Source organism: Zingiber officinale, chromosome 9B, assembly GCF_018446385.1.
Source record: "Zingiber officinale cultivar Zhangliang chromosome 9B, Zo_v1.1, whole genome shotgun sequence".
In the NCBI taxonomy this organism is placed as follows: domain Eukaryota; kingdom Viridiplantae; phylum Streptophyta; class Magnoliopsida; order Zingiberales; family Zingiberaceae; genus Zingiber; species Zingiber officinale.
The window spans coordinates 2,073,763-2,100,729 of record NC_056003.1 but is presented as its reverse complement, the minus strand read 5'-3'; the positions used below and the strand labels follow the sequence as shown (position 1 = coordinate 2,100,729).

At 38.5% G+C, this 26,967-nt stretch overlaps 2 protein-coding genes across 2 annotated transcripts; one reads left to right on the top strand and one right to left on the bottom strand.

The window, feature by feature from the left end:
- Positions 1-520: 520 nt before the first annotated feature.
- On the top strand, positions 521-17,825 carry LOC122025131. The gene is given in 16 exon segments (XM_042583894.1): positions 521-1,396; positions 2,733-2,876; positions 3,030-3,182; positions 3,395-3,510; positions 3,598-3,765; positions 5,019-5,249; positions 5,324-5,435; positions 5,600-5,613; positions 6,771-7,086; positions 7,455-8,096; positions 8,846-9,158; positions 9,254-9,533; positions 15,053-15,160; positions 15,556-15,834; positions 16,423-16,566; positions 17,458-17,825. Coding segments are annotated over 16 exon segments (3,870 nt in total). The 5' UTR covers positions 521-723; the 3' UTR covers positions 17,635-17,825.
- A 552-nt stretch (positions 17,826-18,377) lies between these two features.
- LOC122025362 (E3 ubiquitin-protein ligase UPL4-like) lies at positions 18,378-26,548 on the bottom strand. The gene is made up of 18 exons (XM_042584167.1): positions 26,451-26,548; positions 25,820-26,370; positions 25,622-25,732; positions 25,416-25,532; positions 25,067-25,225; positions 24,789-24,950; positions 23,376-23,531; positions 23,186-23,307; positions 21,998-23,105; positions 21,743-21,803; positions 20,389-21,590; positions 20,072-20,299; positions 19,890-19,994; positions 19,650-19,730; positions 19,514-19,582; positions 19,295-19,423; positions 19,137-19,220; positions 18,378-18,865 (listed from the first exon to the last, which is right to left on the bottom strand). Exons 2-18 carry the CDS (start codon positions 26,360-26,362, stop codon positions 18,800-18,802), a joined length of 4,503 nt encoding a protein of 1,500 aa, XP_042440101.1. The 5' UTR covers positions 26,363-26,370; positions 26,451-26,548; the 3' UTR covers positions 18,378-18,799.
- Positions 26,549-26,967: the final 419 nt, after the last annotated feature.

Here is a 26,967-nt window from a genome sequence, read left to right as displayed (position 1 = left end):
TTTTTCTGTTTTCTTTTTATTTTTCTCCACGTTTTCATTTTTCATCGTTGTAGAAATCGTTTTTAATTAAAATTATCATAAATAACCATAAATCATTTTGAAACAAAATGGCTCTATATTTCCCTCCTAAAATCTACTAAAAAATTATGAAATTTGGAAGAAAAAAAGGGGCTAAATCAATAAAATGGGTTACAAACTACGAAGAATACAACGAACGAGTTGCCTTTATTTTATTCTATTTTAAAAAATAATGAATGAGGTAGATAAGATATCAGATATCTAATCTTATCCACATTTTGAACCATTAGCCAAATGTCATATTTAGGGAGTTCATAAAGAAAGCATAAAATTATATAAATTAAATGCAATAAAGTTGAGGATTCATTTTCTTTATCTTATGCAAATTTAAGCAGGAAATTTCTTAGAAATTACAAAAATAAAATAATAATAATAATAATAATTGATTTGATCAAAGTCAAAATCCAGCAGCAGCGTCGGATATTGTTTACTTGGGCTGCTCCACACGCCCTCGCCGACCAAAGTTACAATTCACCCAAAGGCGCTTCCCGTAATCCAAAGCTTTCGCCGTCGCTTTCCCTGCAACAAGACGGAAAGCCAACCCATCGCCTTCCCTAAAATCCAAATTTTCTCTCTTTAATTTGATCCGCTTAATGTGAAATCCGATCGACCCTGGCGGTGTTTAGGGTTGGATCCGGCCGCCGGATGGGAAACTCCCGCCGGTCGCGGACTTTCTTCGCCACGGACGACGTCCCCGCCGACCCCCAATCCGACCGCTACGTCTTTTCTAACCACCATCATTTTGGAGGAGGCGGCGGCGGCGGCGGCTTCGGCTTCGGCCGTGGACTTGACCACAAGTGGATGACTGTCATCGGCAGCGACGCCAAGTCGGGTGGCAAAATCGAGGAGAAGTACCTGATCGGGCGCGTTCTCGGCCAAGGCGAGTCCGGCGTCACCTACCTCTGCGTGGATCGTGACACCAAGGAGCGGTTCGCCTGCAAGACGATCCTGAAGCGCAAGTTGCGGACGATGGTGGACGTGGAGGACGTCCGGCGGGAGGTCACCATAATGCGGCACGTTCCCAGGAGCCCCTGCCTCGTCGGGCTCCGGGAGGTGCGCGAGGACGACCGCGCCGTGCATCTGGTGATGGATCTCTGCGAGGGCGGGGAGCTCTTCGATCGGATTGTGGAGAGGGGGTATTACTCGGAGCGCGCGGCGAAACCCGTCGTTAGGACGATCGTTGAGGTTGTGCAGCTGTGCCACAAGCATGGAGTGATGCACCGCGATCTCAAGCCAGAGAACTTTTTGTTCGTTGACGACAAGGAGAACTCTCCGCTCAAAGCCATCGACTTTGGGTTGTCCATATTCTTCAAGCCGGGTGAGTCGATCTGTCCATTCAATCCTTGTGCATTTAGGAAATTACCAAATGAATTTGGTCAATGTTGTTCTCAAATCTTATTTCGTTAGGCACCATCATTGCAGAGTTCGTGCTGTTGATTAACTGTTCGATCCATGTCCGTGCTATTTTTTTTCCACAAACGTCAAACCTGGTTCTCATGCTCGAATCAAGAAGTTTTTGTTGCTGTACCGTGTTTGATAATTTTAAGTTCACTAAGTTTTCTTGCTTGTGCAATTGTCTTCTTGTAGTTTGGCATACTAGAGCTGCCTAATTGGATAACATCCTTGTAGATTGCCATTTAGGCCTAACTGTCTATATTTCTATAGGTCTTCCTATCATGTGATATAAGTCTTTGTGAGTTTGGATGGTTTTCTGATCTCCTATCTTTTCTTTAGTTCAGAAGTAGTGCATAAATTAATCACTGGGTACAGAACATGCTTAAATAGGTGATCACACTTCCAATCTACCATTGCCTCTTCCCATTCATCATATATCAATTGTTATCCACACTTTTCCATGATTTTCTTGATTGTGTAGTGTTTATTGATGGTTTATCATCTTGTTGTGTGGTTCCTGATTGCTTTAGTTTCTGTTTGTTCATTCTTCCTCCCAACTTCTTGATTGGCTGTGATTTATGATGGCTTGGTAGAAGATTGTTGAGTGATTGCTATTCTAAGGAAAAATTCTAGGCCTTTGCAGCGACTGTCTTCATTTCAGAGACAGTATTATTCATTACCTACAAATGTACTCACAAATGTATACACAGAAAGATATATATAATCGGCAGTGGGTGTATATATAGAGCTTGCAAGAGATATGAAACAAGAAGACAAACATCAATTCATATAAAAGCAGGATTAATTGGATGGCTCTATATTCATAGAAGATCACTGTGTAGGGGAATGTAAGAGTGTAAAAACTTAAAGGACAATACAATAAATCTTCAGTGGACACTCAATGCAGACTTGAGTTGAAGTATGCTAGGAAGTTGGATTTGTTGTATTAACATGTGTTCTTTTGGTGGATTTATAACATCATAAATTGCTCTCTTCATGCTTGGTGGTAGTTATATGTCTAGACTCCAGAATGGTAAGTCTTCTATTGTTATGCACTTTTACTTTGATTGATCCTGATTATTCCGTATAGCTACAATTTTAAAACTCACTGTACTATTCATAGGACTGAGGGTTAATAATTGCTTGTGATAGTATGAACTACGAAGGTTTCTTTTATTTTTACGCATCAAGAACTGCATACATTTTTTTCTTTTTTATTTCATGAAACTTATTTTTTGTGATTTTTTTCTCTTTTCCAGGTGAAAGGTTTTCTGAGATCGTCGGTAGCCCAAATTACATGGCTCCTGAAGTTCTAAAGAGAAATTATGGACCAGAAATTGATATTTGGAGTGCTGGAGTGATTCTTTATATCCTCCTTTGTGGAGTTCCTCCATTTTGGGCTGGTAAGCAGACATTAATGAGACAATATGATTAGCTTCTAACTTCTGTTTATTTCTGCAACTCTGTGATTATTGTTTTTTCCCAAGTAAAATTGGTTTACTCTGTTAGTTCTGGGATAAATTTTCTGAAGAGACTATAATTTGTGTAAAATTTAGAAAACCAACAGCGGGTTGCACAAGACATTCTTCGAGGGGCTATAGATTTTGAATGTGAACCATGGCCAAGTGTTTCTGACAGTGCCAAAGATTTAGTTCGAAGAATGATGGAACCTGATCCCAAGCTACGGTTAACTGCAAATCAAGTCCTTGGTATTATTATTATTATTATTATATTTTGGCATTGCTAATGTTATTAGACATGATAATTCATCATATTCTTTTTCATATCTGCTGCTTTTATGATTTCTTATATGATCCAAGAAGAATGTGCAAGTTTTGCTCATTGGGAATTGCTGAACATAGAAATCTTCTAGGTGCATTTTTCCCATAGTGGGTTGACAGATTGTCGTGTATAAATTCAGAGCACCCCTGGCTTCAAGATTTGAAGAAAGTTTCAGATATACCTCTCGGTGATGGAATCAAGTCTAGGCTCAAGGACTTTTCAAGTATGAACAGATTTAAAAGGAGAGCTTTGAGGGTTTGTTGCAAAATAATCATACAGTTAAATATTCCAAATGGTATCTATTACCTTAGTCTATCATAATTGTTATTTGCAATTGATTAGGTTATTGCTGATCACTTATCCACTGAAGAAGTTGATGATGTCAAGGAGATGTTTAAGATGATAGACACTGACAGTGACAATATTGTTTCCCTCGATGAACTCAAAGCTGGGCTTGCTAAGTTTGGTTCACACTTAAGGGAGTCCCAAATACAGATGCTTATTGAATCTGTAAGTATACTCTACATATGCAGTTGAGTTCCCAGTTCTATCTTCTTGAAATTCTGGACCACAATGGACCAAGGAGGTAAGGAACCAAGGGCACTGCTAAAAACTTGAGTTTGATTTCATGATGTGGTAGCTCCTGGTGCATGTCTTGGTTTAAACATAATTAAATTAAGCATATAATCTTTATATAGGAAATCCTCAACCAAAGATTTCTGAGCATTTGGAGTTTTGTGCTCAGTTACAATTTTGGTCCGGCATTCAAATTGACCCAGATCAACCAATTTATTAAGCTTGGCTGAGTTTTCTTTCTCATGGTCTGCACCCAAGGAGCAACATTGTTTTTTCTTTGTCAGAAGTCATTTGAACTAAATATTCATTTTCTAGCTACCTGTGTATGTTGAATCAGTCTGCTCGTTCGAGCAGCATGCTTCAAGTTAATAGAAGTATATAGAAAATAGAAGTAATACTTGGAAATTTTAACTTGCTCTCTTTCAGCAAATTATGAACCAGGAAGTGCCACATCAACAGCTATGACATGAGTTGTTTTACATAAAAGTTACTAAGAATCAGTTCCTGACTTCCGGTACTTTGTTTGCAATATGGCTTGATAATTTATAAAAAAAAATTGTAAAGATGATATCTATCCTGTTCCATTTTCGTTTCCAGGATCTGATAATTTAAAAAATTAGCAAAGTTGTAAAATAGACAAGTACGAAGTTTTTTCTCTAATGTTTCTTATCTGAAGGTTCAAGACACTGTTAAAGTTCCTATTTCCTACTGTTTGCAATGATAACTCGAGTATGCATCAGTTAGTAAAGACACTTCTTAATATGATAACAATATTGACAGGCCAACACCCATCAAAATGGAAAAGTAGGGAGATTTGTTTATTGACTTACTGAAATTTCAGGTCTGCATAAAGTTCCATGATCAGTTTCTTAACTGAAGTTCTTGATGACGCCAAGCACCAGACCTTAAATCAAAGTTGTTAATTTAAGAAAAAATGGATTCAATTTGCCAAATCTCATGATACTGCAATTTCCTTTTCTGCTTATTATTGTTTGTACTTGTTTAAGAGTATAGATTCAGTGTTCTCTTATGATTTCTGAAGTTCTTTTTATACTTTTGCTTGAGCAGAAGAAACTTCTATGCTCTTTAGTCTCCAACACATTGTATTCATTTTGTTTCCTTGATGTTCTACTCGCTAGCAGATAACTACATTTTACAGAATCTGATCATTTGAATGTGCCAATCAGGTCGATGCCAACGGGAAGGGTACCTTAGGTTATATGGATTTTATAGTTATTTCTCTTCACTGGCAAAGGATTCTAAATGATGAGCATCTTAGAAAGGCCTTCTCCTTCTTCGACAAAGATGGGAATGGCTTTATTGAACCTGAGGAACTTCGCGAGGCACTAGCCGAAGATGGAACTTGTGATAACAAGGAAGAGACAAAGGACATCTTGCAGCAACTTGATACCGATAAGGTAACTATCTCTTGCCTCACTTGTTACAAATATTTCACCTTACTCCTTACTAATGTTACGCCTTTACACAATAGGATGGGCAAATAGGCTACGATGAATTTGTGCTGATGATGAAGACTGTAACAGATTGGAGGAAGGCCTAGAGGCGGTGATCTTCGAAACGAAGGAGATTGATGATCAATGGATGCTAAGGTTCGGGAAACAATATTCGTATATTTGATGCACATGTTATTTAGTCCGAGTGGGTGAGCTTGGTTGATTCATCTGGGGGGTTAGCTCGCTCTACAAGTTCTTTCACTACCGTGATAATAACCATTTGCTTCCCTTGATGGTAACATTTGCCGAATCAGTTGCAAAAAATGTTGTACGTTGTGGGATTTGTTCTATAAGTAAACCAAAAAAAAAAAGAGTCAGATGTTTTCTTATATAAAAACGTTATTTTTTTTTTAAAAAAATCTACTTTCTCGATGCGATCTAGTTCATTAGCAACTGTTTTAATAGCAAAATCTCACCTTTTCTCTGAGTTAGTTGAAGCGTAGGGTTGACTATAGGCCCAATGTTGTTCTTCCTATTGGATAATGTGCAAAGTATATTCCAAGTATTATTCTCATTCAAATTTGAGAACATGGGGTGGAGTGGGGTTGACTTTTTGACTTGGTCATGTTAGAATTTCATGATGACAAAAGACGAATACTTTTGTTCTTAATGTCCTTGTCAATCTGTCTCAGGATTAATATGGAGGAGATAAATTACAGGAGGTTATTAATTTTTGAAATAGTGACTAGCACATAAGGGAGGTACTTATCATGATTTTACTAAGATTCAAATCTTAAATCTCACGATGATAACATCTCACGCGTTACTCATTACATCCCTCTTAGAGGACCTGAACAACAAGCCCATGCTTTCATACAAAGTGACACAATATATAAATAAAATCTGATAATCTTGCAGATGAGCTTTAAGAGGAGGATTACAATTCTTGCCAGCTTAATCAAATTAATTTTTTTACTCGTTTAATTAAATTATCAAAAAAATACAATAAAGACTGAGAAGGATGAAGAAAAGAAAAAGTCAAAAGATTTGCAATAAAGTCAATATATTATTGCGTTGATTTAATAAAGAGTGTGGGGTGCGCGTGGGTTGTCACTGTCGATAGAAAATCCGATTTGTCCCCACCAACTCCACCGGTCCGCGACCACCACAAGTGGAGCCCGCCTGGACCGCTTTTCCGATTCACTGCAATGTGGTAGCGCAGAGAACTTCGATTAAGGACACGCGTCGATTGAAGGTAGATTGATCTAGGCTGTTGAAGTCGAAGAGACCTTTTGATGAAGGTTTTTATGCGATTTATTTACAATGTAAAGTGGATTGGATCTGCATAGTAGATGACCGGGCGGCTCCGTCGTCTAAACGATATCTCCGAAGAATCCGAACCGGATCAGGATCCGAATTGGAATCCATACCCACCGCCTCCGCTCCTCCCTTCTTCTTCGTCGTCCTCTTCGCTTCGAAGTTTAGCATGAGGCTTGGAGACCTGGGCGACCTCGGATGGCGGCGCCGCGGGTGGAGGTGGAGGACGTGATCGAATTCCTCAGGTTGCGCGGTTTCTCCGCCGCCGCCGCCGCACTCCGCGACGACGCACTTTCTCGCCTCCCCGCCGGCGAGGCAGCCAACCTTGACCTTGACCTCAACGCAGGGTTCGATCTCCCGCCCCTGAAGCTTTCTCCTCCGTCCCGTGTAGGTGCAGTCGGATTCGAGAGTTCGCTTCCCAGCGCCTCCTCCAGCTCCTCCAGCTCCTCGGACTCGTTCGTCAGCATCAACTCTTCGCCTTCGGGTAGGCGGGTTTTTGACTCGGGGATTTATTTGATTTCGGCGCCCACTGTATCCCGTCGCTTCTTGCATGATGATTTGACTTGCTTTCTCGCATCTCTGCTCTCCAATGTGTTGTTCTTGCCCATGGATTCTCTACCCCAAAACTGAGTATATTTTTTTTAAAAAAACGAAAAAAAGCACACTTTCTGTTTACTTGAAGTGTGAACTTCAATTGGAAATGAACTGGCACAAATGGAATTTATTCATCGTATCAGATTGTTAAACTGTCTTCTGTTCTCACCATTTTCTTTAAAGATTGTAGCTAGAATTCACATTTTTAACTGAATCTGAGTGATATAATTTTTCAATTGCTTGTATTTATTGGAACAGAGCTTTTGAATCCCTACGGAGTCTGGTCACCAGCTCGGTCTAGATCGGATGACGAGTCAACTGATGGACACTCGAACTTTGGGACCGCCCGAGAGTACAATAATTACTGGTATGATGACCAGCTTGGAGGATATTACAATAATCCCTTCTTCGTGCAGAATGATTCTGGCCAATTACACATGGAGGACAAGTTCATTATGTCTGGACAGGGAAAGGAGCTGTTTGTGAAGCAAACTCAAGATAGGTTTGATGTTGTAGCAAACGATCATAGGCATGAGCATGACAATGTTAACTGCGAGGGATGCGTTGATATCTACAATTGCCCTTTCCCAATTTGTGATTGCTGCCGTGGATCAAAATTACATGAAAGTGGCGACGTTGCTGAAATGGTGAGAAGTTCAAGCTTTGCTATTTATGGCCGCTATCAGATCTTGGATGACCAGATGGAGAAGTTGGATGAATATGAAGGGAATGAGTTCCAATTCAAAGGGGTGCGTGATCTGCCAGATTCCATTGTTCTAGAACACGATTTGTTTCACGATAAAAGTCAAATTGAAGGCAAAGAATGTTTAGAATCAGATTCGGCAGAGGAAAAACTGCAGACATTTAATGCCAATGCAGCTGATGATAGTGGTTGTACAAGTGAGTTTTCTTCACATTGCTTATGTTCTATTTGTATTGAAATTCTTATATAATAAATATGATCATTATGGGTTTAACCATCCTTTTTTTAAGCAAATGTGTTGCTTGATTTCGGGCTGCCTAACTTATGTGAAGTCCACTGTTGTAATAGGACTATGATTTGATTTCAGAATCACAAGCGGGTGGGTCTGTGCTAGTCTGTCTAAAAAGGAATATTTAGTCTTCTATGATCTTCCTGTGGATTTTTTTTTCCCATAGATAGTAGCTACACATCTTAGCATGCTGCCTACTATACTAGTACAGACCTAGCCATTGGCATCGGAGTTGGACCATGACTTTTAGCTCTTGATTTTAGCCTTGTTCTTTGCATGTTATGCTGTTTAATCTCACCTAAAATGTTGTCCATTTTCTATCTCATCCAGTTTGTAAGTCTTAGATTCTCTTTAATAAGATGATATGTATGCTTATCTAGTGGCAGATTATGGACATCACATGGAAACTTAATTCAATATTTGACTTAGGTCATGGCCAATTTTCTCCAATTGCACAAATGGCTTGTATTTTACAGGAATTTGGTAAGATGATGCTTTTAAATCTTCTATCATGCCCATTCTATTGCACTTCATGTGTCTATATATATATATTCTGACGGGGAATGAGTTTTGTGGCTTTCACTGTTCCATATTGACTTGCATTTGTTTTCCTTTGTTGATTTTTTTTGTTCTCATTCAAATTTGTATGCATTCCAGAGTCTGAAACAAAAATAAATAGGGATGTTGTAGAAGATTCATATGACAGAAATTTAATTTTTTTGAGCAAGAGAAATGATGGGGGGTTACAAACTGAATCTTTTAGTTTACCTCCGTTTGAAGAGGTATTTAAACGAGATGCTAATTCTGCCTATGAACATTGGGATCACAAGACAACTGACAAGAAACTAGAGGTATCTGGAGATGTTGACATGGAATTAGAGGGCAATATTACTGATGAGCTTCATTTTCCTACTTCCTGTGAAGATGAACTGGAAATATTTGACTTGAGAATAATTCACCGGAGGAACAGGTTTCACTTCATAATTTCCTTCTAAATCTTCCATCTGTAAAAAAAATTGGAAAACCATTACAAAACCAGTACTGAATTTTAGACATCAACTACAGGACTGGCTTTGAAGAAACTAAAGAGTTTCCAATTATCCTGAAATCAGTTGTAGCAGGCAGATACTATATCACACAGTATCTTGGTTCAGCTGCATTTAGCAAGGTTGTTAAGGCGCATGACCTACATACAGGAATGGATGTATCCCTCAAGATAATAAAGAATGATAAGGATTTCTTTGATCAGAGTTTGGATGAGATTAAACTTCTCAAGTTTGTTAACAAGCATGATCCTTCTGATGAGCACCATCTATTGCGCCTTTATGACTACTTCTACTATCAGGTATAAGTACTTTTGTATATATTTTGTCTTTTTCCAGAAAAATTTTCATTTATATATGTTACTTCAGTTGAAAACACTTGTTTCCTTGTTCCTCGTTCCATATTATTCTCTCTTCTTAAATATACAAATCAAGGGTTCGTATTTGTTTGTAGCTGTTCTTTTACTTGCAATCTCTGTGGAGGGGAAGATCCCCACCTATATATTGTTAAGCAAGATTATGTCCAGTATATGGAATGAGAAGATTGTTTGGGAGCAGCGGAAAAAGAGGGGGAAATTCTTAGGAATACACATGACAGATTGGATGTGTTAGCTTAGCTACAAGGGAGCTGATGCCTACAATTTCTATTGCAAGACAAGGACAATTAAAATGTTAGTATCGTAAGGTGCTAGTGTGTTGTTGTTTGTGTTAGGTATGTACGTAATGGAAATAAGAACAAAGACAAACACAATGCTAACACATTCGGTTTAATGTGATTTAGAGACTTTGCTCTTACTCTATAGCACATGACTCATTAGGTGAGTAACTCTTGAATTTTTCTACCAAACCACCCGTTTACAAGAGGTATTATTGTAAATCTCGTACATTATAGTGATCACAGCTCAACACAATAAATCTAAATAGCTAAGTATAAGAGAGATTACTTGGCAATTTGAGTTGATGCCTTCAACTTTATCCAAACCCCTGGAGACCTTTGAGCATTGTAAGCACAATACAAGAGGATTTAATAAACTTATTCAAACAACTACTATTAGCTCAGTTTATATAGAATTGACCCAACGCCTCTACTGATCAGTCAAAAGTAGTCGTTATGCAACCAAAGGCTGGCTGGGCAATCGGCTGGATTCTGTTTCAATCAATTGGAGCCCGAACACAAATATCTTGTTCTATGAACCTTGGTGTTTAGCCGACTTTCAAGTTGATCAAACACTCTAGTCGACTAAGACTCACCTCCAATTGACTAAATTTGCTTGAAGATTTCAACTTTATTCGGGTTACACCCTCATAAGGCTACGCAAAGCTACTCCTTGCCAACAAGGGACCAAAGCCTCTCACAACATGCAAATACATGGTTGGAAGGTTGACTCAGTTTCTGAAGATGCACAGTCAAATATATCTGTTTACAGTCCAACTAGAGATTGTGGAAGTCATATGCTCTTGGTGGCTCACTTGCTTATCAATAGAAGGTTGTTTACTAACCAATATAGATATATGTGTTGAGAGAACATCAGGCAGTGTTGTGTCCATAATCTTGGCCTTGACCACAAGGTGGTTAGTATTGGTGGTCAGCCACTTGGCATCATGTGAGGCAGTTGTGGGTCCCTTTGGAGGCCGGCAAGAGGGGAGGGGTGAATTGCCCTACAAAATAAAACCAAAAAACCCTTCTCGGATATTCAACTAACTTAAAAGAACTTGTAATTAAAAAGGCAGAGACTAATTAAAACAGAAAATAGACACAGAGGAATTACTTGGTTTGCAATCAGAGGATTGCTAATCCAAGGCAAAGACGACGCACTAATTGATTCTCCTCTGGGCGGAGTAGCCTCTTACAGCGTTGAAAGCACAGAAATAAATAACACAAATGAAAGCACTGGATTACAAGTAGTTTTTCTTGATTGATCATTGCTTCTGGACCAAGGCTATATTTATAGTCTTGGTCCGGGCGCCTGGAAGGGTTCCGGGCGCCCCCGGGGGGATAAACTTTATCCCCCAACGGTCAGATTGCGAAAATCGCGATCCTGGTCAAAATCATGCTCCGGGCGCCCCGGAGCAAAAAGTCAACTGCGGTTGACTTTTTGTCCGGGATCACTTCTCCGTCAAGTCCCAGTCTCGGTCCGGGTCTGTTCGCTCCGGCTCCGCTAGCTTGGGTGATCTCGGCCTTCCGGAATAGGGCTCACCCAAACCCATGTTCCGGCCTTCTCCTCGAGCAGCCTTCCTTCCCGGGCGCCCGCTCTTCTCGTCCACCGGTGTACTCTTCCGCGGACACCTCGTCCCTCAGACGCACCGAGCCCGTCGGCTCTCTCCCGTGCCGTCCTTCTCGCTAGTCGCGTCTTCCGCTCGACTTCCTGTGTTCCTAAGCTCCTGCACACTTAGACACAAGGGTTAAACAAACGCAGGACCTAACTTAGCTTGTTTGATCACATCAAAACACCTTGGGGTTCCAACAATCTCCCCTTTTTTGATGTGAGCAACCCAAGTTAAGTTAGGGTAACCATATGCAATAAAAACAATTTATATTAAAATAAGTCCAAATATTTTTCAATTGAAAAATTATATAGTACCTCCCCCTAGACTTAACATACTTCTCCCCCTTTGATCACATAAAAATTGGGGTTATAAAAAAAGTCTAAGGTAAATTCAAACAAGAACTTTTAAGTGTAAAATATTTAGTAAAGACACTCTTCAGAATTTTTCGTTTGAAAAAAATATTTTTCAGATAAGAACAGTCATAAGCGTTAAAAATTTAAGTTTAAAACTTATCTCAGCATTCCCAAAAAAAAAATTCTAATTTTTTTTTTTAAAAAAAAAATTCTAAGTGAATATTCATAAGAAACAATTCTAAGTCAATTTTCATGAAAATTTCTAAGATAATAAAAAAATTTCAAAGTTAAGTTAGAAAGTTTTTAACTATTTTCTAACACAAATTGAATAACTCTTTTAAAGCATTAAGTAATTTAAATTAATGCTTTTTCAGTTAGTCAATTAAACTTTTCATTTCGATAGTTGGCTTCCAGGTCGTGGCGAGGCACTAGGCCTTCTTGGTTATTGGAGCAACAACCACTTCCTTAGACAAAGCCTCATAAAGAAATTAGTTGTTTAATTTCCTTGCTGAAAATGCTAAGTCTGACTTTAATTTTAAGTTAAACAGGTTTTTGGAATCCAGTAAAGGTTCCTACCTACAGGATTAACCAAGTATTTCCTAGGTATATAGATTTTTGATATATTTCTAATTTGACTTTGATGAAATCTATAATACCAATTTAAATTTCTAAAAGTAGGAATATTTGAACCATTAGATTTTTTCAATCTTTCGATTTCTTCTTTTAGTTTTTCATTTTCAATTTTCAATTTTTCAAAATCCTCTATAAGACATGATTTTGCCAAAATTCTCTTTGTTTCTAAAATTTCATTTTCTAATTTGGCATTTTTATTTTCTAATTTATACATGGATTTAGTCATAGCTTTGATACCAGAGTAAAGCTGATCAGGGGGTAAGAGGCATACCTCACTTACCATGTCGGATTTGAAGCCTGAATCTCCCCCTGCTTCACTGCTTTCATCCGAGGTCGCTCCCCCTTCATCGATGCTAGGTTCTGATATACTTTGTCTATCGTAGCTTGCCATTAGTGCTATTCCGGCATATTCTTGAGCTTCTAATTCGGATGAAGAAGTATCGTCCCAAGTTGCTTTTAGGTTGTGTTTCTTGGGAGACTTCCTTTTGGCCTTTTTGAGTTCTGGGCAGTCTTCTCTTAGGTGTCCCTCCTTCTGATACTGGTAGCACCGCACCTTTCTTCCACCTTTTTGATTCCTTTTATTCTGCATTTTAAATTTATTAGATCTAAAAAACTTTTTAAAATTTCTTACCATGTATGCTTCTTGATCGTCTTCGGAGTCTGACTCGAGTTCATTCTTCTGGGTTACGTTCAGCGCCATAGTCTGGGTTGTATCCTTTGTCGTTCCTGCATACCTGGTTTCATGCAATTCAAGAGTAGAAAACAACTCTTCTAAAGTGCTTACCTCCAGGTCTTTTGAGATGTAGTAGGCGTCGACGATTGATGTCCATTCCGGAGTTCTTGGAAACGCGTTGAGCGCGTAGCGTATAGTGTCCCGGTTTGTTATCGTTTCACCGAGGTTCTCGAGACCAGTAACTAGTTCTTTTACCTTTGCGTGTAAACCAGCTACTTTCTCACCTTTCTCCAGACGGATGTTCATCAGTTTGTTGCGGAGGATGTCCCTTCTAGCGAGCTTTGCTTCGGACGTGCCTTCGTGGAGTTCCAAGAACTTCTCCCAAAGTTCTTTAGCAGATAAATAGTTTCCGATGCGGTTGACCTCTTGAGGCGGTAACACGCTCAGCAGGTGATGTTCCGCACGGCTGTTTGCTACCGACTCATTCTGCTCCTTCTTTGTCCAATCGCTCTCTTCTTTTTCTTTTCCATCTTTATCTATTGGAGCTACAAAACCATATTTCATAATAAATCGAATTTCAAAATCTGTTTTTAGGAATACCTCCATACGACGCTTCCAGTCTGCGAAGTTCCCCTCGAATTTTGGTGGGACGATGCTTGGTCCGGCCATCTTGTTGCTTCGATCGGCGGTTAGTCCTCCTGAAGCGCTCTCGCTCTGATACCACTTGTAGGTCCCTTTGGAGGTCGGCAAGAGGGGAGGGGTGAATTGCCCTACAAAATAAAACCAAAAAACCCTTCTCGGATATTCAACTAACTTAAAAGAACTTGTAATTAAAAAGGCAGAGACTAATTAAAACAGAAAATAGACACAGAGGAATTACTTGGTTTGCAATCAGAGGATTGCTAATCCAAGGCAAAGACGGCGCACTAATTGATTCTCCTCTGGGCGGAGTAGCCTCTTACAGCGTTGAAAGCACAGAAATAAATAACACAAATGAAAGCACTGGATTACAAGTAGTTTTTCTTGATTGATCATTGCTTCTGGACCAAGGCTATATTTATAGTCTTGGTCCGGGCGCCCCCGGGGGATAAACTTTATCCCCCAACGGTCAGATTGCGAAAATCGCGATCCTGGTCAAAATCATGCTCCGGGCGCCCCGGAGCAAAAAGTCAACTGCGGTTGACTTTTTGTCCGGGATCACTTCTCCGTCAAGTCCCAGTCTCGGTCCGGGTCTGTTCGCTCCAGCTCCGCTAGCTTGGGTGATCTCGGCCTTCCGGAATAGGGCTCACTCGAACCCATGTTCCGGCCTTCTCCTCGAGCAGCCTTCCTTCCCGGTTTCTCGTCCCTCGAGCGCCGCGCACGCTCTTCTCGTCCACCGGTGTACTCTTCCGCGGACACCTCGTCCCTCAGACGCACCGAGCCCGTCGGCTCTCTCCCGTGCCGTCCTTCTCGCTAGCCGCGTCTTCCGCTCGACTTCCTGTGTTCCTAAGCTCCTGCACACTTAGACACAAGGGTTAAACAAACGCAGGACCTAACTTAGCTTGTTTGATCACATCAAAACACCTTGGGGTTCCAACAGCAGTGAGGGCAATGATCTATGGGCGGGCTGGTTCAGAATTCCTTTGTGGTTTAAAATTTGTATTGCATGATCACTTTGAAGTTATTTCAATACTAGCTGAAGTAATTCATTATCTGAAAATTTAGAACATTATTAACCTGCTTTCTCTACATGAATGGTTGAATTTTGTGTTATCTTGCTATTTACATCAAGATGCATTCCTTTTTCTAAATATTTGTCATGCCCTCATAGTAATATGCTGGTTTGAGTTTTCTTCACATGCTGATTGTAGTTGATAAACAAAATTCCTTAACATCTTTCAGTTAAATGCTGCAGGAACATCTTTTCATTGTTACAGAGTTGCTACAAGCTAACTTGTATGAATTTCAGAAGTACAATCACAAATCTAGTAGTGTGGAATACTACACATTGCCCAGAATACAGGTACATGATCTACACATTGTAGATCATGATAATTTGATTTGTTATTCTGTATTTGTCAACTAATACAAAGATTTTTGTTTAAGTAATCTAAACTCTCTATCTGGAATTTAAAGATGACAAAAGATGCATAAAGATTATGATATTAAAAAATTTGCATTTTTCAGTCTTTAATCTAAGAATCAAAGTCTGTCCATAAGACTCGCAACTTTGAATTTCATCAACATCCTTGTCATAGCATTTTCTAAATTTAGGAACCAATTCCTGAATCTATAAAATAGTTGATTTGGATCCTAGAAGCTTTTAGAGTTGTATTTGAAAATTCATTTCTATGATAATCTGTTTGAGATTGTTTATTCTTTGATAACAGTTCACACTGTATTATTCTTCTCTGACAGGCAATAGCTCGACAATGTCTAGAGGCATTAGAATTCCTCCACCATCTAAGGATAATTCATTGTGATCTGAAGCCTGAGAATATCCTCATCGAGAGCTACAGCAGATGTGAAATTAAGGTTATTGATCTTGGAAGCAGTTGCTTTGAGTCAGACAACTTATCTGTATATGTGCAGTCTCGTTCTTATAGAGCCCCTGAAGTTATCCTAGGTCTCCCTTTTGGTCAGAAGATTGATATTTGGTCCCTTGGTTGCATCCTTGCTGAACTGTGCATTGGTGATGTAAGTTTTATGGTTCCAAGTTAAATCTATAAAATATACTTGAACTTTATATTATATACTCTTCTTCACGTATTGGTCAAGAGCATAAACCTTTTATGACTAGTGACAAAGAAACATAATCACATTACTTTTAGTTGCAGCACAAACCTTCAATTTTTACCTTTGGAGTATGATACAACTATACTTTATCCACAGATAAAACATATTGTTTAAGCAGTATTGTTTATGGTTTGGTTTCTTTTGTATCAGTGCTAGGCTGCTAGCTACCAATCGGTTGGAAATTTCAGTCTAGTAAATTGTTGGAATAAATCAATAGTTTAAACATTGATCAATGTCTCATGTGTCTGGTAAGAGTTGTCTACCCTTAATAAGCTTGAGATATGGAGTCATCCCACCTGTTCCAAAAGGCGTTGACCTAGCAATTAACATTTTTTCTTTAGTTCTGAGGACAAGTTCTAGCTAGCAATAAACATTTTTGTGAGCTAGTAATAAACAAAGGGTGTTTTTGTTTCTGTTTTTAATTTTCATGCTAGCTCTTTATTGATATTCCACCGGACTATTTACAGTCCTAAATTTTTGCTACATCAGGTGCTATTTCCAAATGACTCGGTACCCTTGATACTGGCCCGGATGATGGGGATCCTTGGTCCAATTGATGAGGAGATGCTTATACTGGGAAAGGAAACAAGCAAATATTTCACTGAAAGTTTTGATCTTTATCACCTGAATGAGGTCTCTTCCATATTGCGAATGAATATGAATTGCTGGTCTTTTTCCCACTTGTATTTTTCATTCTAAATTGTGCCTAATAGATTTGGTAAGATAATATTTCATTATAAATGGTAACAGAGAAACAAGAATGCAGAATAGCAGAAACCTTCATGTATCGATTTTTTTTATGAGATTTATTGTCTGAGTAATTTATTAAGGAACAAAAAATAGGTAGCATACTCCATCTATTTTGGAAAATAATTGAACATACACTTAAAGGGGAAAAGATGAAAACCCAGTTAGTTAAATCAGAGGTAAAGGAGACTTGACATGATATGATCAGACTGACAGTCTCACAAGCAGAGTTTCACATATTTGTCCATTGTTTTACCCTGGGCTTGCAAGTATGGCATTGGTAGATCTTGCTATGGTCAAAGATTCAGTAAAGTATGACATTGTTTTACCCTGGTCCATTATTTCAATTTGCCTAATATTAGAGAATGTGGGTTAAATCAGTAATCTTAAAAGGAAGAAGATATATCTCTTCCCTACGCACCCATTATCAGCCATGTCAATCGGTAATTCAATGGGGCCGTCAACATTCTTTTTATGGAAACTTTCTTGCTTGTAGCATATTCGTGCCCACTTCAAAAAAAAAAAAATTGTTGTCCTTTTATATGCTCACTTGTAGATGCTCCATCAAGAAACAGATTGCCTATGTAAGAATTGAGTGTTACCAAAATCTTGCTGAAGACATTTTTGTGAAATGGGAAATCTATTTGAAATCACCATCAAATGTCTGTTTTATTGGCACACTAGCCACCTGCAATCTAACGATAGCAATCTGCTATTTCAAGTTAGTTGTCATGAACTCTTCGCGTGCAGCACTCACGTTTTCCATCTTTTTTTCAGGAAACGCGCCAAGTAGAGTACCTGATACCAGAGACATCCTCTTTGTCACAACAGCTGCAAAATTCGGATGCCGAATTTGTTGATTTCCTTTCTTATTTGCTCCAAACAAACCCTAGGAGGAGGCCCACAGCCAGTGAAGCGCTAGAACATCGATGGCTTTCCTTCTCGTACCAGTGAAAAATGAGATTTTGCACTTTTTCTGGCATGCACACATCCAATTGGATGTCTAGAGCAAAAGCTTTTAGTAATTACTGTGGTTGTTGTTGCTGCTGCTGCTGCAAGTGTGCAGTTTGGGCATCTAATTTTACCACAGGAACTACAAGTATAGACCATGTAAATATTTCATAATTGTGCCTTTGTTTAATCCTGAAAGGAAAGTGTTGTGTGATTAGGTAATCAACTACAGCATCTGGATATCGAGTTGATGTTCCATCGTATGCAGTTCTCTAAGTCCTGGAGAGTTTCCAGCTCCTATAGAACTGATCTCTGCCTGTAATGTTTTGCTCACGAATCATAGGAGGTTGTAATGTTTTGCCTCAGAAGGTAAGAAGAATATCAAATATTTAAATTTCATTTCTTGAAATTGTTTAGTATACCTTCTTGATGAACGGTATATTTTTGTAAGATCATGTTTGAACAATATATTCAGAAAGATTATATGGACTATTTTTTTTAGCAAGAATTCTAAATCCTCAAGATTTGGTCAATATCTTTTAGATGAACATATTATTTTTATAGCACGTGCTGTCAACTGCTGAGCTACAACTATTGATTGATGAAGCTTTCACAAATGAATACAAGATATTCAACGAGCCAATCATAGTTGTCACTTGAAAATAACAAGTTAAATGTTGAGTTATAGGAGGACAAACTCATGATAGCATGACTTAGCCGGTATCGGCACAATTCCAGATTAAAAAAAAAACATGGCAATAGACCTTCAAAACGTTCCAACAAAAATAACAGGGTTCCATGTACTTGCACGAATAAACATGACTTTTTTAGTGAGTTTGGTAGGTCCTTATTTGCATCGATGTGCTTGCACTTTAGGAATAAATGAGTAATTGAGCTTAACTACTCCTTGTTTACAATTCCTGTGCTTGCTTTGTAGGAAATGAGCATGACTTATTGAGACTAATAATTCATTTACAATTCCTTTGCTAAAACCTACACGCCTAACTAAGACTGAACTATGCACAACTAATCGTGTGCCTGATATGGCTTCCTCTTGCAGCTAATGTACAATCTGCCCGCCCTACATATGTACAGCATCACCAAACTTCTGATTTTGAGTCGTATTCATAGAATGAACTAAAAATTGGCTCTTTTTGCAGCTGATCAGCTACGAGAGGTGAAACGATCCCTGACCTTCGGATATTGCGTATAACAATCTCTCTCTCATTATGTCCTGCAGTAGGGTTGAGACCTGATTAGTATAACAGTGAAATATTCATGCGACGTACTTAAAACCATTCATTCACCAGGCCTGTTAAAACTATAGACTGGTATGGTTGAGTTTGTTTTTGAGTAGATTATAGGCCAAAAATCACAAGAAATCGTATTTTCAAATATCCCTACAAATTGCAATTTTTTCTAATTCAACTAAGGTATGAACACTCTTGTAGCAATCTAGAGTGATGAATATTCAAGTATATGGATCAAAAATAAAACGAATGTACCTTGGATGAGTATTGGGGGAGCTTTAGATAATTAGCACAAGTCATGACACTGGGCAAGCCCAGATCAGCTCCAAAATCAGAGTGCTGAATAAAGAATAAGAAGTGAATTGTTAGTCACAAAGATACTGTCAGTGCATTGTCCAACCATGTAAACAGACCTTCCGAACTACTGTTAGTTTTGGGTTAAGGGCAGCCAAGCCTCCGTGGGCGAGACGAGGAGCTCCAGTTACGAATTGCAAGAAAGCTCTGCGCTGATCATAATCAAATTCTTGAATGATATCTAACAACTGCAACAGAGAGAAACAGAGTGAATTAACATGACAGAAAATAAAACATTTCTATCTGAAACTTTGTAGAATTCTTCTCTGGATACTGACATCGATGGCCGTAGGGCTACTTGCATTATACCCATGGTCGAACTTAATGTGATCCACAAGCTCTGATAACTGTAAGGAAAGAAGAATCATAATCCATCCAGATTAATAACTAAAGAACAGAGTAAAACGCACATACTTTCCAAGCGTCCTGTTCTCCACAAAGTAGCCGCTCCAAATCATCTTCAGTGAACATCTGAAGATATTTCAGAGGAAATACCTGGACACAAGGGAAAAGGTAAAATAAACTAAATTGAGGGGGTGATAAACATCTTCATTTGTTTTCTCCAAATGCAATAGTTGAAATATCAAGGTTATAATCATTATAATCCAAAACATGGTATGCAAAAAACCTGACCGAAAATAATGCAAACCTTACCTCATTAAATCCACACTTGAAGGCATTAATTTGTCTCGCAACTCCACTGCCAATTGTTGCATCTACCACCAGCGCAACATATTCTTCCAAGTTGTCAATATTCACCTATCAAGGAAACAATTAAAGATACCATAACGAAAATCACATGAAACAATAAGTCATTGGCCTACTCCAAGTATTACCATCTTTACACTCTCTGATGCAAGTTCATAATAGGGGTAGCCTGGAAGAGTGAAATCAAGAGAGAGATCCTCTACGCTCATGTTCCTGTAATATAACTTTGATGGAACCGTGTTACTTTCTCCAGAAACTGATTCAACAAACTTTTTCCTATTGGCAAGAGCTCGAAACTCCAGTAAAATCCTTCCGAGTTCTGGGTCAAATGACTGGATATCACATATATTAAGCTCCTGAAAAAAATGTAGAAATCCACTTCATGGTTAGATTATAAATAAATATCTCAAAGAAAAGAAAAATTAGAAAAAAGAATCATATGTACCTGCTCGAGCATAATCTTATAGAAGGCTCTCGAAAGTGGTATATCCAACATCCTCCCATCTTTAATTGCCCTGGCTACCAGCATGCCGAGGAGGAGGAACTTTTCCTTCACATCTGAGAATTCAAAAGGATCTGACCTTGTTCTTGACCATGGACGAGGAAACAGTCCACATGGAGCAAACAAAAATGAAGAATCACCACGAGTGCTACTTTTACAGGAACAGTGATCCTCTCTCCACATACCCAATCCAGCCTTTTGAAATTCTTGACTTATTAGTGTGTAGAACTCCATTGTAGGACCTAGACCAGTACCAACTTCCTCTTCATATTCTACTTCAAGAGAGCCCTTACTTTGAGCATGTAATTTCATCATTTTTGCAGCACATTCAAGGATGCTGTTCCGGTCAACTTTAAACTTCTTGCGTGGGGGAGAACTTGAATAAGAGTGCCATTCGCTGACGGAGTTTGAGCAGCTGCTACCTGAATGTAGCATGTTGCTGCGCTGATTTCTTAAAGAACCAAATGCTGTGAGGTAGAAGTACTTCAATCTTGCCTCAAAAGAAAATAAGAAAGGGCATGCATTCATTAACTGGCTACACCATGTTGGAAAACAACCAGTTTGTAATACCAGATTGTCTCTCATTTGCTGCTCCAACTTATCAGTTAGCTTGCTACTCACAAACTCAACTTCTGGAACTGAAGAAGCTATCAACTTCAAATCATCAAAGTTATCTATTCTCCCTTCAGCAAATGCACCAATTCTTTCATCAGTCAACAATTCCAATGAAAAGCGGTTCAAGCCCTCCAATATTTTCCACATAAATAAAAAATCATATGAGGAATTCGCTCTATCAATGTTAGAAGGAAACTCAGCTTGTAATTTGGTAGGGAAAAAGGGAAGTTTCTGCCATGAGAACCCAAGCTTATTCAAGAAGAAATTTGACTTAGAAACCGAATCAAGCTTGTGGTTTTTGTCTGTTTTTTCTTCTTCAGCTATTTTATAGGTAAATACGTAAACTTGATCCCAGAATTTTGACCCCACTATTGTGACAACTTTTGAAGATATTTGATCCTCTAGAACTGCTTGATAAAGGGTGTTAGAGCGGTCAAGTTGTTTTCCTCTCAAGCTAAAAGATAATCTTGGCTTTGTGTTTGCAACACTTGGAGATACTATTGTCATTCTTCCTTGAGCAATATCCGTGTCTGAAAATTAATAGGGGAAAAAATGGAAAATGTGTTAACAAAAATGTAGGGGTTGGTTCTTCATACTCAGAAAGTCAAATTGACAGCAAAATACAAGTATTAGTAATAAGAGAAGAGATATCTCTCATCTTGGCAAGTTGGGGAAAGCTTACCAGATGACAATTTTTTGCTAATCTCTGCGGGTAAAAGTTGTCCCTCTTCACTTCTAATTACCTAAGAACAAGCAAATTCAAACAACTAAGAGAAAAGGTTACACCACACAAAGCAGTTGAGATTTTACTTTCCTTAAAAGACAAATTATATTACACCAAATCAGATGTTATTGTAGAGTAATGAACATTATTTATACTGAGATTCATCATCCAGAAACCGATATGTGCAAAAGAAAATAGATTAACAAACTGTACCTCTGATGAATTTGAAACACTTGTCCCATACGAGATGTATTTGTGTGTTTCTATACGACTCCTTTCTGAGGCATTCTGTAACCTTGAAGCTGTGAAGTGTGGTTTGCTGATATGGTTATCCACTGTCACTGTCGGAAGTATATGCTGGTTGCTAACTTTAGGCCAGAGATATGCTTCTACAACTTCTACTAAGGAACAAGAAATATCAACACTTAGAATCTTATCAAAGTCCATTAAATTTGACTCTTCTTTGTCACGCACAAAGCGAACTTTTAGAGAAGGGTTCTTAGTGAATCGTGTACGAGGGATATCTGTGTAACTGTCTCTTGGCTTAAACATTTGGCTTTTAAGAACAGGAAAGCTATCCAACGAAGACAATGCATTCAGCAGCTTCTTCACTAAGAAAAGCAAAATAGTTTCCATGCAACTTTGACTAGGCTTTGACAAGCAAATTGAAGCAAATATTTGGAATTTCTTCAGCACAGTTAGAATGTGATCTGATAAGCCAATATCATGAATTCCAAGCAGATACTTGTCATTGCATAAATAATGAGCCAGAGATCTAGCAATACCACTCTCAACAAACTCAAAAGTTGATAAAGGCTCTCCCTGAGAAATTTCTCTCATCACTTCATCTAATATTTGAGTCGAATCTTGAAGGTCACCAACATCATTTAATTGTTTGCCCCCACTATCACTTAGCGCACTGCACAAAGTCTTGAGATGTTGAAGAGTTTTAGTACATGACATGTCAGAGTTGGCTACTCCATTGGCCAAATGGTAGCAATTTTTTATGTGCTTTACCAAATTTTGAACAGCATCCTCTTTCAGCATGCACGGTCTTACTTCAGAAGGGTGAATGCTAGATGAAAAAAACACATAGCACAGGCATCTGGAAACATCTCTGGCATGTATTTTGTCATCTGAGTGTTGTGCAGATGCTGTGGATTCTTCTTGCATTAAAAGCATGTTGATAGCATAAAATACTCCTTCCTTGACAAAAGAGCTTAAGAAAACACCGGGAAGTTTTTGCATCAGAATCTCAACAATCTCCATTGTAGAAGTTAGTAGATGTATATCTTTTCTGGCCAACAGCCCTGCCAAAAAACTGTCACACAAACAATTATAGAGGATCAATCTTACAAGATCTCCACAAATGGCATTACTTCAAATATGTTGCATATTTACCTTGAGATATTTTTATCTTTGAATGATTCCAAAAGCATATCAGGCGTGCTATAACGGGCAATACGTTTTATGATGGAAAGACAGGCATAGCATACACAATCATTTGCACCATTGTTCACAACCTGTACGAATGTGGAATACAAAGTTAGCATAATAATAAATACGTGATATATCACTTAGAAGAACAAACCTGGATGGAAGCTGGAAGAAATTCCAAAGAGAATTTAAACAAGAAATTGGATTCATCCATTAAAATCTTCTCCTCAGCTTGCATGTTTTGATTGTTTGGAACATTTCCCTCTCTTGGAGGAATTAGCAAGTTAGCTAAATTTAATGCTTTAAATACCTGCAGAAAACAGTTCCTTAACTTTAAGTAGAAATTAAAAACTCAAATAACAATTATGCAGAAACAATTTCCAAATCATATCAGAAAAAACTACACATTAAGCAAGAAATAATTACGGCGAAAAAAATCATGTTATGTGTTACGAAACATGTTATGTCAGCATTGGAACAAAACTTGTCTAACACAGTTATTTTACTAAAAAGAAACATATTTTGGACAGCATCAAGCAATGCTGCAGAAATTCAGATGGTCTTAATGAAAATTAAAATTTCAATTACTATAATAATTATGCAATATATTTTCAGGAGATCCTAATTATCAGAAGTTTAAAAGTGTTGAGATTAACTAAGTCATCGAAAAGAGTTTGATTTTTCTTTTAATGGGCACACAATCAGATTATTTCGACTGTACTGGCCAAGATGTGAATTTAATTAATTTAATTAGTTTTTTTATAAAGAAATTAAAGCACATGGATTCTCCAACTCTATATTAGAAAAGGTATACTAATTAATTTTTTATCTTGTGATAATCAACCAAAATGTCCACAAGTGGGTACTCTATTATATTAAGTATCAATTGAATTAGCAATGTTGTCCCCCATTCTTTTTCTTTTCATAGAATTTGCGCATCATTCATACTTCACAAAGAACTCGTGTACAATTGTATCTAATGCTAATTTTTTTTTTGTATATTTTATCTAGTATTTCGATCAATCAAATTAATTAAAAACTATCCAACTTCTTCCAATTTTCCTTTTCTAAAATTTGCCCATACTGTACCATCTAGCAGTCTTATAAAAAGCAAAATTTAAGTACAAGTCCCTGTAATTTTCCAATAATGTTGGTGACTGGCCCGGCCCGGCCCCACGGAAGTTTCCACCAGCCACCTTTGCCTCTTTCAACTTACCTTCGGATCAGATTTCTTTGAAAAAAAAGCAGACAGCAATAGTGTCCATGGTCGAGGAGAAACAGAAACCCATAAATAAAGATTAAGCCAATGGAACTCTTTATATTATGAAGAAGAATCCCAAATTATTGTTATTGATGAAGATAAGGGGTTGGATAGAAGGTATGCCATAGGGAAGCCCGCAACCAAATTTTAATGGCTCAGCTAATTGAGGACACAAGTATGCACAACAGTTTGGTAAATGAATGTCGACATGCATAAGTTTCAATAAGAATAACTCCAACGAAATTCCATGTAATAATATTTATAGATCTCATGAGGAATGGTGATCAAAGTAGAGAATAGAAGTACCTGACTATTTTGCACATCTTCAGTAGAAACAACCGCAGAGTTATCTGACACGTCAGAACCGATTAAGATGCTGCTCAAAGTTCTGCTGATACTAAGCTCAAATAGGGTCCTAACAGCTAGCTTAGAAGAAAAAGCGAGTCTGGTAAGAACACCCATTAAACCCTGAGAGTCGAGAACAACAAAAGGTAAACATGCCTGTGCATAATATAAGTCAAAATAAATGGCAAAGATAATCCGCAATTAAGGTAATTAACACCAAAAGGAAAAGAATACTTAACGGAAAAGGTCGAGCTGCTAAGTGACTTGTGATTATCATTAGCTAACAATTCCAAGGACTTCTGTAGCACCCCATGTTTGAACAGTTCATCCATAAAGTTAGGGGAATGGCGAACAGAGAAAACTATCCATTCCAGACACAAAGAAACAGTTTCAACCAGCTGCCACAATACGAGAGTAAAGCAGTTTAGCCAAACAAATATGTTAATCGATAATTAAGGAGGTCATAAATACAATAAACAGCCTAAATAGTTGGTGCTAACACAATTTGTTAACGTTGAAGTTGATAAATAAAACAACAAAGAAGTCGAAGGCCTGAGGGATAAGCCACCGAATGGCCATTGCACTAACCTTCACGTTCTCATACTGGAGAAGACTGCATAACGTGGGGACTGCTTCCATTATAATTGATGAGCAATCAGGCGGAAGTTTCTTGCATATATTAGTTATTGTTGTAACCGCAACTTGCTAAACAATGCATATTGAGTTACCTTTCAATTTGACAAACCATAGCTTATAGACAGATAAAAGACAATAGAATATGCTCTTCTACTAACCTGAATATTAGATGGAAGGAAATCGATAAAAGTTAAGACCGCATTAACAGTTCCCGCTTGTAAACATGCAACAGGTTGTTCCTTCGAAAGCTTCTCCAATGCTTCGAGACACTACTCAAACATGAATATAAAAATCATAGCAATCATACATAATAATGCAATTGTATATAAGAGGAAGAGTAAGAGCCACCTAGCTACCTGCTCAGCAACGTCCAAGTATTCGATAGCTAAAAGCTTTCCACAGAGGACAGGAATTGCGCCATGCCGCACGATTTCTTCGGCTATCGACGGCCTCACGTCGCAGAGATAAGTTAGCGCTCTTACAGCCTGAAGCAGGATCTTGGGGTTGCCATCCTTGGAAGCAAGATTCACTAGAGGCTGCACGAGCGCCTTCAAGCGGTAGCCCTGCGTGGCGTACTCCATGGCGGAGAGAACCTCGCAAAGCTCGGTCAGGGTGGCCAGTTGCGCGGATTCCTCCGATCCATCAGCGGCGAGGGCAAGGACGACCTTGTGCATCCTCCGCATCAAGACATACTCATCCACGCCATTGAAGTTGAACGGATCATAACCGGGCAACTCATGGTCCGACGACTCGCCGTCGCCGTCCGAGACCGGGTCCTGGGATTTCGAGTCGGAGGCAGAGGAAGAGGAAGAGGAGGAGTGGTCGTCTGAGGAGCTGCAATCCTGGCTATCCACTGTGAGTTCTTCATCACAATCCGTGCTCTTCTGATCACGATCCATGGCGCCGCCTTAACAAATAGCGATTGATAACAAGAAAAAAAAAGGAATAAATCAACAGAGGGAAGAACGAGAGTTTGTGATCAGACACCGGAAGAAGAAGAAGAATGTGGCTTCGAGAGGCGATCGGATCGGATCGGAAGCGGCGAGACGACGACGAGGGAGGGTTTCGATCGCACTGGATGAGAAGAAAGCGTCGGAGTAGGAAATCGAGGGTCTGTTGTTACCTATTTATAGATGGAATCTCTCGACTTTTTTTATTCAGTTTCCAACGGAATTAGCCGAGTCTTAATTATCTACCCTTGCGCCTTCTGTTTTCCAATCTGTTTTATCTTTATCTCTTTTTTATTTTAATTGTATCATGAAATTATTATCTGATCCGCCTAATTAATCTCCAATTACATCACTGTTATAATGTTATTTATACGTTAACAAGTGTATTAATAAGAATCGGATTTTTACTTACGTTTCCTTATTTACTAAAATAAATACCTTATTTTCAAAACTACCATAAAAAGAGCAAAAAAATAATAATTTTATTTCTTTCCTATTCTTCTTGCTAACCTCCTAAATTCCAAATTATTTTTCAATGAAAAAATATCATACCT

Coding starts and splice junctions, on each gene's coding strand:
- LOC122025362 (XM_042584167.1), bottom strand. CDS start 26,362: ATGGATCGTGATCAGAAGAGCACGGATTGTGATGAAGAACTCACAGTG. Junction 23,106..23,185: donor AAAGATAAAAATATCTCAAG/GTAAATATGCAA, acceptor TTTGTGTGACAG/TTTTTTGGCAGGGCTGTTGG. Junction 19,731..19,889: donor TCAAGTGTGGATTTAATGAG/GTAAGGTTTGCA, acceptor CCTTGTGTCCAG/GTATTTCCTCTGAAATATCT.